The sequence below is a fragment of the Amphiura filiformis genome, chromosome 7 (assembly GCF_039555335.1).
Source record: "Amphiura filiformis chromosome 7, Afil_fr2py, whole genome shotgun sequence".
NCBI classification, from domain to species: Eukaryota; Metazoa; Echinodermata; class Ophiuroidea; order Amphilepidida; family Amphiuridae; genus Amphiura; species Amphiura filiformis.
The window spans coordinates 24111922-24130969 of record NC_092634.1 but is presented as its reverse complement, the minus strand read 5'-3'; the positions used below and the strand labels follow the sequence as shown (position 1 = coordinate 24130969).

The following is a 19048-nucleotide window of genomic DNA, read 5'->3' as shown; positions in this document are numbered from 1 at the left end:
GTTGGTTTTGGGCAGGGAATTCAACCCCCAATAATTAGCCTATATTAGCATATTATTTGAGTTATCAAATTAAAACTATTTTGTTTTTTGTTTGTTTGTTTACTTGCTTGTTTGTTTTACATACCCTGTGATGATAGCTCTTGAAATTTTTCAAATAATGAGTTACCATAAATGTTCATATTTTGTTATATTCAGTATTTTGGTAATTTGGTAACTCACGCATGGTGGGATTACATGCTACTGAAGGAGGGACTTGCATCGTATGCTGTTAGGATTGCAATACCAAACCTCTATCCTGAATGGGACAGTGTAAGTATTCCAGAAACATGCACGGGTATTTAGATATTTCGGTATTTAGGTTTTTCTTTGTCTAGAAAGCATTGGTTTGGACGCAACCATTATCAGTTCTATTTTAAGGTTTTACACCCTTCGCAAAAAGTAACAAAAAATGGTTTTAACCCGGGTTTTAATTAAGCTGTCTTGTATATGCAGAACCTTATAATAAATAGTTCAACAAAGACCTAAAATGGTTCTGCAAAGGCGTTAAAGAACCATTTTGGGGTTCTTGCAAATTCCCTAGAAACCTCTTTTTTTCCTAGAAAACGTTCCTGTATGTAGAGCCCTTTTTTCCAAGAGTGTATTTGTACATTCTGATTGTAAGTAAAAAATGTAAAACTTTTTAACTGGACACCTTCTGATTTTGTTCATTTTAGTGAACAAATGCAAAATTTTATCACTTTTGAATAAAGTTTAGAGGGTATTACCGAAATAAACAACATGACATAGGTAAATAAATAAATATTCACTTATGTAAGCAAAAATTACTACACGCCACAGACTATGCCAAGGGCATTATCGTTACTGGAGTAGCGCGGTAACAATGTCAACACACAGTTCCAAAAAGGCTATTCAAGGGCGCATTACACCAAATCACTGTGCATAAAATGCGATGAGTTCTGATTAAAATTAGCTATTTTCCGGCGATGAGTTCTGATTAAAATTATAGCTATTCTCCCTTATATCACACGGTGCATTATTCCATGTAGTACCTCAACCTGCAAATTTGTTGGCCCGATTATTATGATAATTTTTGGTCAACATTTTGAGGATTTGAATCATTTAATAGGTGTTTTTTTGTTTCTTCAACTTCCAGGATACCCAATTTCTGATACGTACATTACATAGGTCATTGGGTAGTGACGCTTTTGCATCATCTCGTCCTGTACAAGTGCACGTGAATACGGCAGCTGAGATTAGTCAAAACTTTGATGTTGTTGCCTATAATAAGGTAGGCCTTAAATGGTATAGAGAGATTGCGATTTCCAAACGTACGTATCACGTCCGTGCAATAAATTCAAAATGAAATCACTCTCCTATTACGGGATTTTGAATATATTGCACGGGCGTTCGATACTAGGCCTATGTTTGGAATTCGCAATATCTCTATTTTGTAAGTTTTGTACAAGTTAAAGTTATAATCATTATCTTACATTGTTACACAAACAACCAAACTGGGTCTGAAAACTTGTTCCAGTTGTTTGTTTGTTTGTTTGTTTGTTTGTTTACCTAGGATGTCCTCAGGGGACACACGCTTGGGTCCATGAAAAATCCATCGCGGTCTTCATACATCAGTCAACATCAAAAGAGAAGCTAGGTTGAACTCCGTGTCAAAAAAAAAAAGTTGTCTCACAAATACCATCCAAAACTAAGAGCCCCGGTGATATTGATGCTGTAAAGTACATGGGAAATTACATGCATCAAGAACCAGTCTTATTTTGCAAGGAGCATTGTGGTGATGTGGTGACAATCTTCTTGGTTAAGATCTAGAATTAGAAGCATCAGTGTGAGGACAGATAATTTAAGCATAAGAAATTGAGATGATGGCATGCAGCGACGAGGGGGAGGAGGAGGAGGAGGAACTCCGAGGAAGAATGTCACCGTTGATTTGTTTTGATATTGTTGTTACTGTTCAATAAGATGATTATAAAATTATTGTTTTTTATTTTTATTTTTGTATTATTTCCATGCTTATAGGCTCCTGCAATTCTACGCATGTGCAAATCATTTCTGGGAGAAGAAACGTTCCACAAAGGTTTACAGGTATAGAATGAATATAGGCCTATATCGTAAAGCATATTTGTCAACAACATAATATTCACTTTGGTTTTAACATCTGAATCTGTTGATGTTTTCATTGCTTTTCATTAAAACCCGTGTTCCTAAATATGCCCTGCTATGTATACTCGAAAACACTAAATTTTGACTTTGATTGGCAGACATCCTCGCGCTGTATATCAATTAATTCCTTATTTATAGCTATTTATTTCAAAATACCGATTAACCCCTTATTATTTTCACAAATATAATCCCGTTGTAACTTTCTGGAACGCAGTAACCTCCGCACCATTACACTATAACCTTAAATTTTAATCCTATTTTTTACCCCTTAACCACAACCCTAGCCACGATCCCCTATTATATAGTCCTAACCCTAAATCTAAACCCTTTAAATAGATCCCAACCCTAAACATTATAACAGGATACGGAGGTGTTACTTTGGATTTATATTTTAAGCATGTTTATATTTGTAATATTTCTTTCCTCCTGCCATCTAGATTTACGTCAGAAATCACGCATACTCGACAGCTACCAATGATCAGTTTTGGGCCGCTCATCAGCAGGTACAAAAATATTTCTGATTACCTATCAAATGATTTATACCAACGTAGGGCTCAATTCCACCATCAGTGGTCTTACTAGAATAGATCACCATAAAATTCATTAAAATTCCGATTCTTTATTAATTTATTTTTAACAAAATGTCGAGGTTAATCCTCCCGGGGGTTAATCGATGCCATAATAATCATGTTTGAAATAAACTGAAATGTTCGTGGGCTATAATAATTGTGCCCGTCGTATGTCTAAAATTCTACAGGTCCTCAATTATGGTACGAGTACTAATTTATTTTTTTTCTCATTGATATCAGGCAGCTGATGAGGCTGGTCTAGACATAGACGTGGCAAGCATTATGCATACCTGGGTACTCCAGATGGGTTATCCTGTCGTCACCATCACCAGAGATTATACCAATAGTGGCGTCATCAGCTTTCAAGATGACCAAAAACGGTATTTAAAAGATCCAAAAGCCAACACGGACACACCGTATGATGACTTGGGGTAAGAATAGACACTAGTGACTAGTTTGTTTAGGTGAATAGTGTAGTGCGCCCTTGAACTTACTTTTGGCACTGTGTGTTCGCACTTTTATCAATCTTCTCCAGTAACGGTAAGATATCTTAGCTTAGTGTGGATCATACACTCTTTATTATTTTAACTACTATTTTAAAGCTGAATTTATACTCAATCGCTTTATACTCAAACTCAGTTTTGTGCCCGCTGCTTAATTGAATGTTAACCAATTCAGCTTTATGGTTGTTGGAATGTTTGTGATCTTGACGATGTATTTAAATGGAGTTAGATTTGGCGAAAATTTCACTCTATTTTTTATTCGTTTGTCGTTTTTGTTATTCAGATATGTCTGGTGGGTGCCTCTGACGTTTGCTTCCAGATCAGCATCAAGTTCAAATAATCAAATCGTATGGATGGAGAATGGACCTGGTATAACATTAGCATTAGTATTAATAATATTTGTCAAAATAATGGCTCAATCAATGCTGGGTGGGAATTAGAGGGATTCCAACAGCAGGGAGTGGGAAATGATTCCAATTGAAAGCTGCCATACCTCTGTGGAATTTTTGGGAAATGTCTTCCACAGAGGGGGTGTGTTGTTAGATGTAATTGGCTTCGGTTAATATTTTTTAAACCTATAAGCTCCTATAGTCTCCTTGTATATGTTCCACGACTGGGGTATTTCAAATGGAAGTTATCCGATTTTCTATTCTATTTGAAATCCAAACCCCATCTGTGAATAGCCCAATAGAGGAATTCAAACTTTTTCAGTTGAGTTCCCTTTGTTTAATCAAAATAATGCTACGTCAAATTTACAAATAGCCCCTTATGTTTAGTGTATGACGAAGGAATACTAATAATGGTAATCATGATGGTGATCATGATCATGATGATGACGATGATGATGACGATGATGATGACGATGATGATGGTGAATCTTGATGATGATGACGATAATGACGATGATGATGAATCTTGATGATAATGATAATGATGATGACAATGATGGTGATGATAACGATAATGATGATGATGATGATGATGATGATGATGATGATGATGATGATGATGAACTTTTAACTTACACTTTATCAATTTCAGCTGAAGCCTCCGTAGAAGGTGCCACATCTGATTGGTTGCTTGTTAACCTGGATCAAACTGGTTTCTACAGAGTCAACTATGACACTCAAAATTGGAAGCTACTCAGCAAACAACTGGTCACAAATCACAGCGTAAAATATAATTTCACTCTTTTTATACAGTAGGCCTACTGACTTTGTAAAGTACCGTAAAGTCTAGAGTATAAGCCGCGAGGGTATATAGGCCTATAAGCTGCAATACGTATTATTTGTACATACAATATGAAGGCTTCGTTGATTGTATAGATCACCGAACATAGACCATGTCAAACACTAGACATGATATGGCACCCAACTTTCGCAATTAAAATTTAAATGTACGGCGGACGCAATAAGATGGCACTGCACGAAGAGGGTAAAAGTCTTTGAATTTCCCGGGTTTTCCACATGAAATACTGCCCTCATGTTGTGTGCACCATACACATGAGACCTCGAAAAGACTAATGCAATCAAACAAATAAACTTATTTCTTATCTCTATGATCCAATCAGATGATTCCTGTAGCAAACAGAGCAGCACTCCTGAATGACGCCTTCAGCCTAGCGAGAGCAGGAGCGATGAGTCAAGCCATTGCATTAGATATCACCTTGTACCTAACCAATGAGACCCAGTATGTACCTTGGCAAGCTGCTAAAAGTGCTCTCGGTTACCTTGACAACATGCTCAGCAAGACAGGTGCATACGGGACATTCCAGGTGAGATTGCAAATCTTATATGTGCAAAAGCTTCACAGTAACCCCCTGTTTTTACCATCGTGTTTGCATAGAAAAGAAACGCAGCTTTTATCGTTCATCGCCGGCGAATGTAGTATAAACCCAAAATGCTTTCTCATGTACTTTTCCATCTTTCACAGAAATACATGGCGCAACAGGTAGCCCCTTTATATAATCTTTATGGTTGGAATAATGAAGGAACTCTTCTTCAAAAGTAAGTTTTGGATTAAAGGAAAATATAATGTGGCGTTGCCTTTGCATGTGCGCGCTCGCTAACAGTTTAAAGATTTGCTATTTAAGTTGTAGCTTTATGTTTCATTGTCTCTTTGTCAAATGAAAATGCTCCTTATCATATGGTATAATATGTGTGGGGTGTGTTGGTAGTGTGGGGTGTGTATGTGAAATTCAATCATGTGACATAGAAAGATAGATGGGCAGACATGACGGTGATGGAGAATCAACTGAGATCATCGTTACGTCCAGCAGATTGATCGATCGATTGCTTGATAGATTGATTGATTTATAATCAGGTTTGCAAGAAGTTTGGGGATAAGCACTGCCTGTGGATATGGACTCGAGGATTGCCTGGAAGAAGCGTCACGTCTCTACAGGCTTTGGATGAATGATGCTTCTAATAATCCGTGAGTACAGTCTGCTACTTTTAAACCAAATCGTCCGCACAATGTTTTGTTGCGTTTTCTATTATCTCTGAGACCTACCGATTCAGAATCTGGCGGGTGCCACCCTGGCACCCTTGAGCATTTTGAAATAAATGACCCCAAAATGACCCCATAGGTTTATACAGGGGTAAAAAATTCAAGGTGTCCAAATATCACCTTAAAGTGTATCAAATCATTTGTCTAGGCCTAAGGATCACAAATAATTATGTAATTTTGGTTCAGAGGTTATGTGCCGCAACAGGTCAAGGGTCAATTTCTAGTTTGCGTAGGGGTCAAAAATTAAAGTTGCTCCGATTTTCGTGAAAGTTGTAGCACATTGTTTGTCTACCAAACATAATAATTTGCATTAACTCCGATGTCTGGTTAATGAGTTACGGAGACAAATATCGTGAGATTTGAAAGTGATATTTGAACACTTTTTGACGCCTGTATAACCCTATGGGGGTCATTTTGGGTTATTTATTTCAAAATATCAGAGATACTTTTGAGTCAAGCCAAATATTCCTATTTCAGCATCAGACTAGTAGTATAGATTAAACAAATATCAACATTTTAGTAGACCGGTTATCTGTTAGTAGCTTGCTATCTACTGCTGACATTGGTATTGATGAAGGATATCACTATATATTCAGTATAATTATTCTGATGCATAGTATGTGTGTGTTGATATACCATTTTCAAATATTAATGAGTACCTATTCACGATATTTGTATTGATGAAAGTAGCTGTCTACAATTATCATTAAATTTGAGAGTATAAACGAACATAATACAACTGCTGATATTAGTGTTGATGGAGTAGCAATCTACTGCTGGTATTAGTGTTGATGAAGTTGCTATCTACTGCTGATATTAGTGTTGATGAAGTAGCTATCTATTGGTAGTGACGAAATAGCTATCTACTGCTGATATTAGTATTGATGAAGTAGCTATCTGCTGCTGATATTAGTGTTGATGAAGTAGCTATCTACTGTTGATATTAGTGTTGATGAAGTAGCTATCTACAGTACTGCTGATATTACTGTTCATGAAGTAGCTATCTACTGCTGATATTAGTGTTCATGAAGTAACTATCTATAATTGGTAGTGACAAAATAGCTATCTGCTGCTGATATTAGTATTGATGAAGTAGCTATCTACTGTTGATATTAGTGTTGACGAAGTAGCTATCTACTGCTGATATTAGTGTTCATGAAGTAACTATCTATTGGTAGTGACGAAATAGCTATCTGCTGCTGATATTAGCATTTATGAAGTAGCTACCTGCTGCTGCTATAAGTGTTGATGAAGTAGCTATCTACTGTTGATATTAGTGTTGATGAAGTAGCTATCTACTGCTGATATTAGTGTTGAACTACTGCTGGTATTAGTGTTGATGAAGTTGCTATCTACTGCTGATATTAGTGTTGATGAAGTAGCTATCTACTGCTGATATTAGTGTTCATGAAGTAACTATCTATTGGTAGTGACGAAATAGCTATCTGCTGTTGATATTAGTGTTGATGAAGTAGCTATCTACTGTTGATATTAGTGTTGATGAAGTAGCTATCTACTGCTGATATTAGTGTTGAACTACTGCTGGTATTAGTGTTGATGAAGTTGCTATCTACTGCTGATATTAGTGTTGACGAAGTAGCTATCTACTGCTGATATTAGTGTTGAACTACTGCTGATATTAGTGTTGATGAAGTAGCTATCTACTGCTGATATTAGTATTGATGAAGTAGCTATCTACTGCTGATATTAGTGTTGATGAAGTAACTATCTATTGGTAGTGACGAAATAGCTATCTGCTGCTGATATTAGTGTTGATGAAGTTGCTATCTACTGCTGATATTAGTGTTAATGAAGTAGCTATCTACTGCTGATATTAGTGTTCATGAAGTAACTATCTATTGGTAGTGACGAAATAGCTATCTGCTGTTGATATTAGTGTTGATGAAGTAGCTATCTACTGCTGATATTAGTGTTGAACTACTGCTGGTATTAGTGTTGATGAAGTTGCTATCTACTGCTGATATTAGTGTTGACGAAGTAGCTATCTACTGCTGATATTGGTGTTGAACTACTGCTGATATTAGTGTTGATGAAGTAGCTATCTACTGCTGATATTAGTATTGATGAAGTAGCTATCTACTGCTGATATTAGTGTTGATGAAGTAACTATCTATTGGTAGTGACGAAATAGCTATCTGCTGCTGATATTAGTGTTGATGAAGTAGCTATCTACTGTTGATATTAGTGTTGATGAAGTAGCTATCTACTGCTGATATTAGTGTTGAACTACTGCTGGTATTAGTGTTGATGAAGTTGCTATCTACTGCTGATATTAGTGTTGACGAAGTAGCTATCTACTGCTGATATTAGTGTTGATGAAGTAACTATCTATTGGTAGTGACGAAATAGCTATCTGCTGCTGATATTAGTGTTGATGAAGTAGCTATCTACTGTTGATATTAGTGTTGATGAAGTAGCTATCTACTGCTGATATTAGAGTTGAACTACTGCTGGTATTAGTGTTGATGAAGTTGCTATCTACTGCTGATATTAGTGTTGATGAAGTAGCTATCTACTGCTGATATTAGTGTTGATGAAGTAACTATCTATTGGTAGTGACGAAATAGCTATCTGCTGCTGATATTAGTGTTGATGAAGTAACTATCTACTGTTGATATTAGTGTTGATGAAGTAGCTATCTACTGCTGATATTAGAGTTGAACTACTGCTGGTATTAGTGTTGATGAAGTTGCTATCTACTGCTGATATTAGTGTTAATGAAGTAGCTATCTACCGCTGATATTAGTGTTGATGAAGTAACTATCTATTGGTAGTGACGAAATAGCTATCTGCTGCTGATATTAGTGTTGATGAAGTAGCTATCTACTGTTGATATTAGTGTTGATGAAGTAGCTATCTACTGCTGATATTAGTGTTGAACTACTGCTGGTATTAGTGTTGATGAAGTTGCTATCTACTGCTGATATTAGTGTTGACGAAGTAGCTATCTACTGCTGATATTAGTGTTGATGAAGTAACTATCTATTGGTAGTGACGAAATAGCTATCTGCTGCTGATATTTGTGTTGATGAAGTAGCTATCTACTGTTGATATTAGTGTTGATGAAGTAGCTATCTACTGCTGATATTAGAGTTGAACTACTGCTGTTATTAGTGTTGATGAAGTTGCTATCTACTGCTGATATTAGTGTTGATGAAGTAGCTATCTACTGCTGATATTAGTGTTGATGAAGTAACTATCTATTGGTAGTGACGAAATAGATATCTGCTGCTGATATTAGTGTTGATGAAGTAGCTATCTACTGTTGATATTAGTGTTGATGAAGTAGCTATCTACTGCTGATATTAGTGTTGAACTACTGCTGGTATTAGTGTTGATGAAGTTGCTATCTACTGCTGATATTAGTGTTGATGAAGTAGCTATCTACAGACTCTGCCCTCCCATGACAAAAGGAAGTATGGGACAATTTTTTCAAAATGCCTTTTTTGGCTTAAATTAACTGTTTATACCCCTATCTTTTTGTTTAATAAAAGTTTGGCTAAGTTATATCTGCAAAAAGTAGGTAAATCGAAAAAATAATACTTGCTTCCTTAGATTTGTACACACAAAGTATAGGGCATTTAGCGAAAAACCACCACAAAAGGAAGTATGGGACATACAATTGGAAATTTGTGATGATTTTATGTAAATAATCAATCATTGTTTTTAGGAAATTGATACTAGTTGATAAGGTACACTGATTTAACATACCAGAACACCATATAGTATGAATATTACGTAAAATATTTTATAAATCAAGGAAAATCTGGTTTTTGCCCCATATCTCAATAACATCAATTTGTCCCATACTTCCTTTTGTCATGGGAGGTTAACTGCTGATATTAGTGTTGATGAAGTAACTATCTATTGGTAGTGACGAAATAGCTATCTGCTGCTGATATTAGTATTGATGAAGTAGCTATCTGCTGCTGATATTAGTGTTGATGAAGTAGCTATCTACTGTTGATATTAGGGTTGATGAAGTAGCTATCTTCTGCTGATATTAGTGTTGAACTACTGCTGGTATTAGTGTTGATGAAGTTGCTATCTAATGCTGATATTAGTGTTGATGAAGTAGCTATCTACTGCTGATATTAGTGTTGATGAAGTAACTATCTATTGGTAGTGACGAAATAGCTATCTGCTGCCGATATTAGCATTGATGAAGTAGTTATCTACTTTTACTATCAGTGTTGATGAAGTAGCTATCTACTGGTGATATTAGTATTAATGCCCGATAAAGTAGCTATCTATTGGTAGCTATCTATCAACTGCTGTCTACTGATGATTAGTGTTGATGAAGCTGACATCTATTGCTGATATTAGCATTGATGAAGTAGCAATCTATTGCTGATATTAGTGTGAAATAGCCATCTGCTGCTGATATTAGTATTGATGAAGTTGCTATCTACTGCTGATATTAGTGTTGAAGTAGCTGTCTACTGATGATTAGTGTTGATGAGGCAGCTATATACTGCTGATATTAGTATTGATGAAGTAACTATATACTGCTGATACTATGTACTACTGGTATAAGTATTAAGGAAAGTAATTGTTGATGAAGTTGTTATCTACTGCTGATATTAATTAGTATTGACGTTGCTATCTACTGCTGATATTAGTGTAGATGAAGTAACAATCTACTGCTGTTATTAGTATTGACGAAGTAGCTATCTGCTGCTGAGTGCCGATATTATTATTGATGAATTTTAGCGACCTATTGCTATCTACTGCTGATATTAATTAGTATTGATGACGTTGCTATCTACTGCTGATATTAGTATTGATGAAGTAGTAATCTACTGCTGATATTAGTATTGATGAAGTAGCTATAAAAGTAGCTATCTGCTGCTGATTAGTATTGATGAAGCTGATATCTATTGCTGATATTAGTATTGATGAAGTAGCAATCTATTGCTGATATTAATTAGTATTGATGAAATGGCTATCTACTGCTGATATTAGTGTGAAATAGCCATCTGCTGCTGATATTAGTGTTGATGAAGTAGCTATCTACTGCTGGTATAAGTATTGATGAAGTTGCTATCTACTGCTCATATTAGTATAATTTTATATCAATTTTTTAATTTCGTTGATCACAGCATAGATGGTGATTTCCGTTCCACCGTATATTGTGCAGCCATAAGAGCCGGCGGACAGGACGAATGGATGTTTGCATTCGAGCAGTATCAAAATACTACAATAGCTTCAGAAAAAGCAACTTTGAGGGGTGCCATGGGCTGCTCTACCCAGCCTTGGATCCTCAGCACGTAAAGCTTATACCCCACTCATTAGCTAAGCGTAATTGATTTCTTAACCTATGAACTGGGTTGTTCTATCCAAAGCAGTAACAAACAATCCAGCTCATTGGCCAATTTATCAATAGCTCATTGCTAACGAGTGGAGTATAAATTGAGTTTGAGATAGAAAGTATTTCAAATGCATGCAGCAGTAATATTGCTGAGTAGGATACCTTAAATAGCCACAAGCCCACACACAAAAGTTAGATTGTCTTTTTGTTTTCAAAAAGCTAACTGCCTTAAAACAAGTATAATATTTTAACTTTTGTTAATGAGAATATCATCACCGTTACCATATAATATTTTAATGTGTATTACACAGCAAACACAAAAAGTTTTTAAAACGTTATAAAGCGTGCTTTTGTTTTATCAACGTTTTAATAACATTTAAATGTTGGGTTATGTAAACGTCATGAAAATGTTTTGAAAACGTTTTACATGTTTTATATGAAAAGAAAAAAACACACTACAACAAACCTTTAAATATGTTGTCAAAGTTTGTAACCAATTTTCGCAAACATTAATTGCAAAATATTTTGTCAACACTAAGTTAAACGGGTTTTTTTGTTGTTGTTTTTTTGTAAAACGTTTTAATTTATTGGATTATGCTCAATTATTAATGGAACAAGTTTGATTAATAACAGACGTTTCTCTAATTACTGCACCAGGTATTTAGCCTACAGTCTAGACCCCGACAAAATTCGTGCTCAAGATCGAGTGAATGTCATCTATAGTGTTGCATATAATCCAGCGGGTAGCTCACTGGCGTGGGATTTCTTCAGAGCTAATTGGGATTTCTTGAGAAAAGCGTAAGTCAGTTGGTAATTAAGACTTGTATGTCTCGGGCAAGTTGCAATGCAGCTGTTAGTGTTATTGTGTAGATGTAAATTTGAGACATAGTTTCACCTAAAAACACTTAAACATGATGATTGAAATTATCGTGAAAGTTGCCCAAATTTATTCGGGCAAATTGAAATGAAGCTACTGACAGTTATAATAATAATACTAGTCCGATTTTGACTATCGGGCAAGCTAATCAAAACATTTATTTGCGAGTCCTGTACTCCTGTACTCCTGTACCGTATAATTATTATAATCACATACAGTATGACATTCACTCAAGCGGGCAACTCAAAAGTTGAAATGCTTACAGGCTTGTTGTAAGCCATAGCTATATTATTATATACTGATCCATCGGGCAAGATAATCAAGAATGTAAGAATGAGGGAGAATTGCCTGACATACTTATTATGTGCTTTAATTTCAGACACGGTGATAGTATCTTTTCCTTTCGTACTGTAATAGACGGTGTTACAAATTACTTCAACACAGAATTTCATCTTCAACAGGTAATTAAAAAGTTACTACACATTTAAAATTGCTTCGTAACTTATTACCTAATAAATGAAATTATTCTTAAATTTAGGAGCGTTGGTATTGGAGGACCCCGTGAATCAATGAATTTATTTATAGTTCCAAGATGTTAACTAGGCCTATATCAACTATACCTTTTGAAGATAAATTAATCAAATTTTTATTTTGTTTTCAGCTACTTGACTTCATGAAGACCCACCCTGATCAAGGTACAGGAGAGGCTGCGTTCAAGCAAGCTGTAGAACGAACCCAAGCTAATATCAGATGGATGGAAGCATATCTAGATGAAGTCCAACAGTGGCTAAATGATGTCCATCAAAATTAATTTGAACTGACTGACATTTGCATATTTTAAAAATTAATGATGATAATACTTCCGTATTACAGAGATAAAATGTGACTAAACATGCAGGGTCCTGATTTGGAAGACATATTCACATAGTGTCCATCTTTAATGAGTGTAAAATGTTTAAAACATATGTCCAATAAAAGTGAAGACCTGAGCGCAAGAAGACCGTAAGTCCACTTGGCCCCTCAACATGTATACACTAAAGTTACGTATAGTTTCTTAGGGTTTTATAATGTTTTTAAACACATGTTCCAGGGTGAAAACATGAAAGGTTGTGAAAGTTTTGTTTTGGCCCCTGAACATGTATAAAACATTACCAAACTATACGCAACTTTAGTGTATACATGTTGAGGGGCCAAGTGGACTTACGGTCTTCTTGTGCTCAGGTCTTCAAGTGCCCTTTGGGTGGTTATGTCCACATTTTAGATGTAAGCGGATGTTTGAAAGTCATGCCACCTCCCCCCACCCACCCACCCCCGAAGAAATGTGATGCCCCAATACGTTTTTGGTCAGGGTGCTGCCTTTTGAGTCACTTTACTGTTATTTATGTTAATGTTAGTAATTTTATATTTCCCCCTATATGTAGGTAGGCTTACTCCCCTATATTATTTCACTGAGACACATTTGTCTGGACCTTTGTATCGTTCTGAAATAAAAGTTATCATAACTCAGTTTCTGTAGCCTATAGGCATAATAGGCCTATGGCCAGTTCCTAGATAGGTTTCGACGTTCCAATGTTTGGAGATTTTTAGTCAAAGCAACCATGGACTTCGCTGGACAGGATTACATGGGCCTACTTCGAATGTATGGAGCCGGTATATAACATGTATAAGGCCATCCCAATGTCAAAAGCCGAAATTCACACATTCGATGTGTGTATAGGACAGGATAGAATAATAAAACCTCATAATGTGTGTGCAAATTTAAATTGACAGCAAGAAAAACATAATATTATAATATAATAATAATATAATATAATATATATAGGCCTATTCAAGTAAGATCTGGTGGGTACACACTTTTTTTCGGTGTCGAGTAATCGATGTAACATGTATTGGTTATTCAATATGTCGTGCTTATATCTTCTAATGAATTTTGTCGATAAAATCAATGATATCTTCGACATCGAATAGTTGGACACACGTTGGATAACTATAAAGAAGATAAAAATGACTTGAAATACAATACTTGATGCATCGAATATTCTACTTCGAATAAATAGCATGAATCGGTCCAGTATATAGTCCGACGTTGGAGCCGGTTTTTTTGTTGCGACGTTTTCCGCAGCGATTTTCGGTTTTCTGTGCTGCGACACGGGCGTAGCCACTTTTCGGAAGATGGGGGGTCAAACACGTCAATGTTACTCACAATTTCACCGACGTCTGTGTTGTTGTCAATGCCCCGTCTGCTTTCGTATTGGCCCAAAATTCACTGCTGAATGACCAATTGACCAATTGAGGGGGACGCAAAACGTCAGCCATTCATGCGTTTCGCCGTGCCGCAACATTTTCCGCTGCAGTAAATATTTCAAGAGAAGAACAAGGCCCCGAACATTGTCTCAGTCCCAGCCGGTTTGTGTTCCTCCGTCACTGGTTTGTTTAGTGACGAAGGGGCACCCCGGAGGGGCACAAATCGGCTGGGACCGAGACTACCCCGAACAAAGCTAATCATTAAATTCAATGGGCGAGTGTGCGTTCAGGTTTCGACAAACGCTGCGTTTCCGTTGCGATATTCGGCTCTTCACTGCGGGGTGGTTTGGGGCTTTGTTCGTCTTCGACGTTTTGCCTCAACAGCAAAAGTTTTGCGATATTCGGCTCTTCACTGCGGGGTGGTTTGGGGCTTTGTTCGTCTTCGACGTTTTGCCTCAACAGCAAAAGTTTGCCGCAGCGGAAATTGCGTGCCGATGCACAACGGCAAAACATAGGCCTATAATATGTAATACGTCGGACCTGCGTCGGACTATATCCTGACCTATAGGCCTATCATTGTACATGTATGGTATTTTCTTTTGATTGTACCGTATATACCTTTCCATTAGAAAGACCCATCATTACAGTTTACCTAAATTTGGTAATAATCTAGAGTAGATTTCAGATTATTTGCACACTATTATCGGGGTTTTATTGGCCAGCGATTATAGGCAGTTATATTTATTTTACAGGCAGTTATATTTATTTTACTTTTAAATATACTAGATACGGTAGTTTAATGTATCGAGGGATGAGAGCCAGAAGCCCTCAACTCACAATCACCTGCTCACACAAAAGATATTGTGGAGGAAATGTTGATTTTTGAAGACCAAAGCAAGGAGCAAATATGCTCATTTTATGAGAGCTGATCATAGTGAGTTACGGCTCTCTGGTTCTGAACCCTCGGTATTATAATATAGCCTATAGTAGTTTAATAAACGATTATGTACATCAATAACTTGTTTTCTGGCAGTGGCGTAGATTTATTTTTGACATTGGGGGATGGGGTTTGAAAAAATATCTGAGGTAAAGTGAATCCAGCACCTTGTGGCGACAGAATAAGTTTACGGTACAAATGCAAAAATTTTGCGTTATTGAAGCTAAACTGAGGAAGTATGGCGCAAAAGTGGAATAAATTTGCGCGAAGCGCAAACAAATTTGTACTTTGGGGGTTTAAATGGCCAAGTATGTGGTTGATTTGGTCAGAAACCATGATACAGGCGTCGACATGGGGGGGGGGCGTGATTGTAAGGACCACCCCTAGTAAAACATGGGGGATTTATCCCCCAACCCCCGGGCCAACCCCTCGGGAGCTATTATACGCCTATGTATTTTGGCATACAGAAAAGGCCTTCCAAAATTGAATAGGTCCTACCAAAAATTGATTTCTTCCTTTATGTTTTCCAATAAGTTTCCAAGCATTAAATAAATCCTGCGGCAGATGATTTTTACATAGCCGCTTGTGGACAAACAAACAAAAATCCTACCATCTTGTGTAAATCCGATGGTCCATTTTGGGTCTTCACTGTAAAAATGATCTTAAATTAACGGACACCCGTATTTCGAAATTTCTTGTAATTGTACGTGAACCAGCCGTAAGCAAAGCAGCTTTTTGTGATTAGAACCACCTACCTACCTCCACACCCACCCACACACCCCCATGTAATACTATAGACGAATCCAACGAGCCAAGTCATGGTCAGGATTTGGTCGGCCATCTTTAGGTCCCCGCAACACCAAAAAAGCCGCTTAAAATCGATGTTAGATTATTTTGTGTTGTAAACTGTCATCATTCTTTTGTCTACGTGTAACACGGGTGATAGAATGCAGTTTAAAATGCCCTCCAAGGCCGCATTATTTCACATTTTAGGTGAGATTGAGCCGGCGGGGACCCAACTTTGGCAGCCATTGAGGTATAGGAATGCGTGAAATTGGATTCGTCTATAATACAAACCCATGTGTATCACTAACTCATAATCCTGCTTAAACAGTGGGTGGGTATGGAGGTACGTAGGTGGTTCTGTCACAAAAAGCTGTTTTGCTTACGGCTGGTTCCCGTAAAATTACGGGAAATTTCGAAATACGGGCGTCCGCTAATTTAAGATCATTTTTTACAGTGTTGGCTGAAAAAAAATACAAAATACTTTCTCTCCTTTGCTTTGCCAAAATTGCCCCCAGAATCATTATACACCATGAAAGAAAGAGATAATATTACACAGAACATAACTTTAAAATGAAAAAAAAAAAAAAAAAAAAACCAACAAAAAACACCAGTCCATATCATACCGTATATCATAACATCATCTGATCCAATCAGACCAAAGTTGGGAATATTGAAATTGAGATATAGGCAAAAACAGGAGCAAAAAAAAAAACAAAACAAAAGAAAATGAACTTATTAAGGGGGTACTACACCCCTCGATAAATTTGTGTCTATTTTTGCATTTTTTCTCAAAAACTAATAACACAGTGGTAACAAAAGTTACGTATATTATAGGGGCAAGGAATTCAATTACTACACTGGAATTTCAGTGACCCATGACAAGCGGTTCGTTATTTATGATAAGAAATAAGGTACCGCTAGGATGTACCTCATTTCCAATCATACTGAACCGCTTGTCTTGAGTCACTGAAATTTCAGTATAGTAATTGCATTCCTTGCCCCAATAATATACATAAATTTTGTTACCAGTGTGTTATTATTTTTTGAGAAAAGTGGAAAAATAGTCACAAATTTACCACAGGGGTGTAGTACCCCCTTAAATGTTCATAACTTTGCAACCAAGTGCATGTGCCACGGACTTTGGGATTTCCACATCAATACGCTTAGGTACTGATCACTGGGTACTAAATCAAGTACGGTAATAAATCAATTTTCAAAATCTCCGGCTTTGGTCTGAATTGATTATTTAAAGGGCATTTCGTGATCCACAGCATCATTCACCGGCCCCCACTTTATTTTCTCCAAAAAAAAAAAAAGTTGAGATTTTTATAATCACTGGAAACCTCTGGCTATATAATGTTTACTTATGTACAAAACATTTCTTGCAGAATGAGCGTTTTGAGCGTTTCGACAGCATTTTTGTGGGACATGAGAGCACATCAGACCTATCGAATTGCATTCTGAATACGAAGAATGTCTTTCTGATATCAAATAATTTTCATTTTATGAAATTCACAATATAATACAAATTTTATGACAAATTATTAAAATTTGATATTAGTCACATTTTGGAGATATAACAGTCCTCGAAGTAAATTTTATAAATTTAATGATATAGTCTTAAAGTGTATGTAGGTGGGAGGAAAAGCCGACGATCAATTGAAAATTTTGACCTTTCATATTGAAGATATGGATTTTTCCCAATTTTTTTTTTTGGTGTTTTGGGAAAAAATCCATATCTTCAATACGAAAGGTCAAAATTTTCAATTGATCGTCGGCTTTTCATCCCACCTACATACACTTTAGGTAGAAATTATCAGATTTATCAAGTTTACTTCGAGTACTGTTAAATATCAAAAATATCAATTTTTAATGATTTGCCATAAAATGTGTATTACATTGCGAATTTCAAAAATCAAAATTATTTGAAGGCCATTCTTCGTATTCAGAATGCAATTCGATAAGTCTGATGTGCTCTAATGTCCCACAATAAATACTGTCCAAACATTCATACCCCTTAGAGAATGCAATGCGGCCACCACCTGATAAATCATGCATAACTCGCAAACACAAAATCGGAATCAACTGAAAATTTGGAGTAAGTTTTTTTCGTGGATATCTACTTTAAAATGTCATAAAAAAAGGATGCTAGGATTACAAATTACTCATTTAATCATAAGATGTCATTATTATACGATGGAAGTCTGGATGGAAGTAGTCCGGTTAACGCGGTTAGAAGAACACCTTTTTGCCTAACTCCATCACATCACAGCGCTACGGATTTGCGGTGCGTAAATTTGCCTAACTTTTGGCTCGAGTGTTACAAAGTTAGGCAACTGTTACCTACCATCCACTATGTACCAGCGCTGCAGCTCTCGGTACAAAAGTTAGGCATAATTTATAGCTGCTGCCACCACTGACTGCAGAACTGCCTGGTCATCCTGTTATTGTCTTGAAACTTCAATTCAATGTAGCTGGTATTAAATGGAGTTACTTTATCTATAATAAAATCATCAAATTCAACATCCATGAACAATCATTTCTTCGTAAAACCAGTGCAGAGAATCATGGGGAATGCAGCCCATAGCTTGATCGGAGCTGAACAGAGTGGTCAGTTAGCTTTGAAAGAAGGCTAGGAAAATAAAATTCAATGCTGATACATTTTTTTAATGAAATAATGGTACCCACTCCTAATTTTCGCTTTCATTAAAAAATATCTTGGTTTCAGTCTTTCCTGTTTGCTTTCTTTTCCTTCAGTTATTTCTTTACTTTTCTTTCTTTTATCATTCATTCTTTCTTTTCTCTGTCGTTTTTCATTAATTCCATCTCTGTCTAATTACTTTTTATCTAATTTCTTCTTTTAAAAAAATTGTCTCGCATTCTTTCATTTTTTATTCCCGTCTTCTCTTCTTCCCTCTTCACATTTTTCTCTTTCTAGCTTAATTTACTTAGGTCCATATTTCTTCTATTTTGGTTTCCCTTTTCTTTTCTTTATCATTTTCTCTTTTCTTTCTTTATTCCTTTGTCAATGAAGTTTTAATTAATTCCTTTGCTTCCATTTTCGGTCCTTTCTGGTACGTTCCTGTTTTCCCTTCCTTGCTTTTTGTCTTTCCT

The 19048-nt window shown here is 36.3% G+C and overlaps 1 protein-coding gene across 1 annotated transcript in view; it reads left to right on the top strand.

The window, feature by feature from the left end:
* LOC140156924 (aminopeptidase N-like) overlaps window positions 1-15229 on the top strand; it is a 55277-nt gene extending 40048 nt beyond the window's left edge. The window contains exons 7-20 of the mRNA XM_072179964.1: window positions 196-309; window positions 1154-1288; window positions 2035-2100; window positions 2616-2681; window positions 2988-3178; window positions 3534-3619; window positions 4292-4422; window positions 4821-5024; window positions 5183-5256; window positions 5573-5683; window positions 10882-11049; window positions 11748-11888; window positions 12347-12428; window positions 12629-15229. Of these exons, the coding sequence (XP_072036065.1) occupies window positions 196-309; window positions 1154-1288; window positions 2035-2100; window positions 2616-2681; window positions 2988-3178; window positions 3534-3619; window positions 4292-4422; window positions 4821-5024; window positions 5183-5256; window positions 5573-5683; window positions 10882-11049; window positions 11748-11888; window positions 12347-12428; window positions 12629-12778 (1719 nt within the window). The 3' untranslated portion in view covers window positions 12779-15229. The remainder of the gene's footprint in view (window positions 1-195; window positions 310-1153; window positions 1289-2034; window positions 2101-2615; window positions 2682-2987; window positions 3179-3533; window positions 3620-4291; window positions 4423-4820; window positions 5025-5182; window positions 5257-5572; window positions 5684-10881; window positions 11050-11747; window positions 11889-12346; window positions 12429-12628) is intronic.
* Window positions 15230-19048: the final 3819 nt, after the last annotated feature.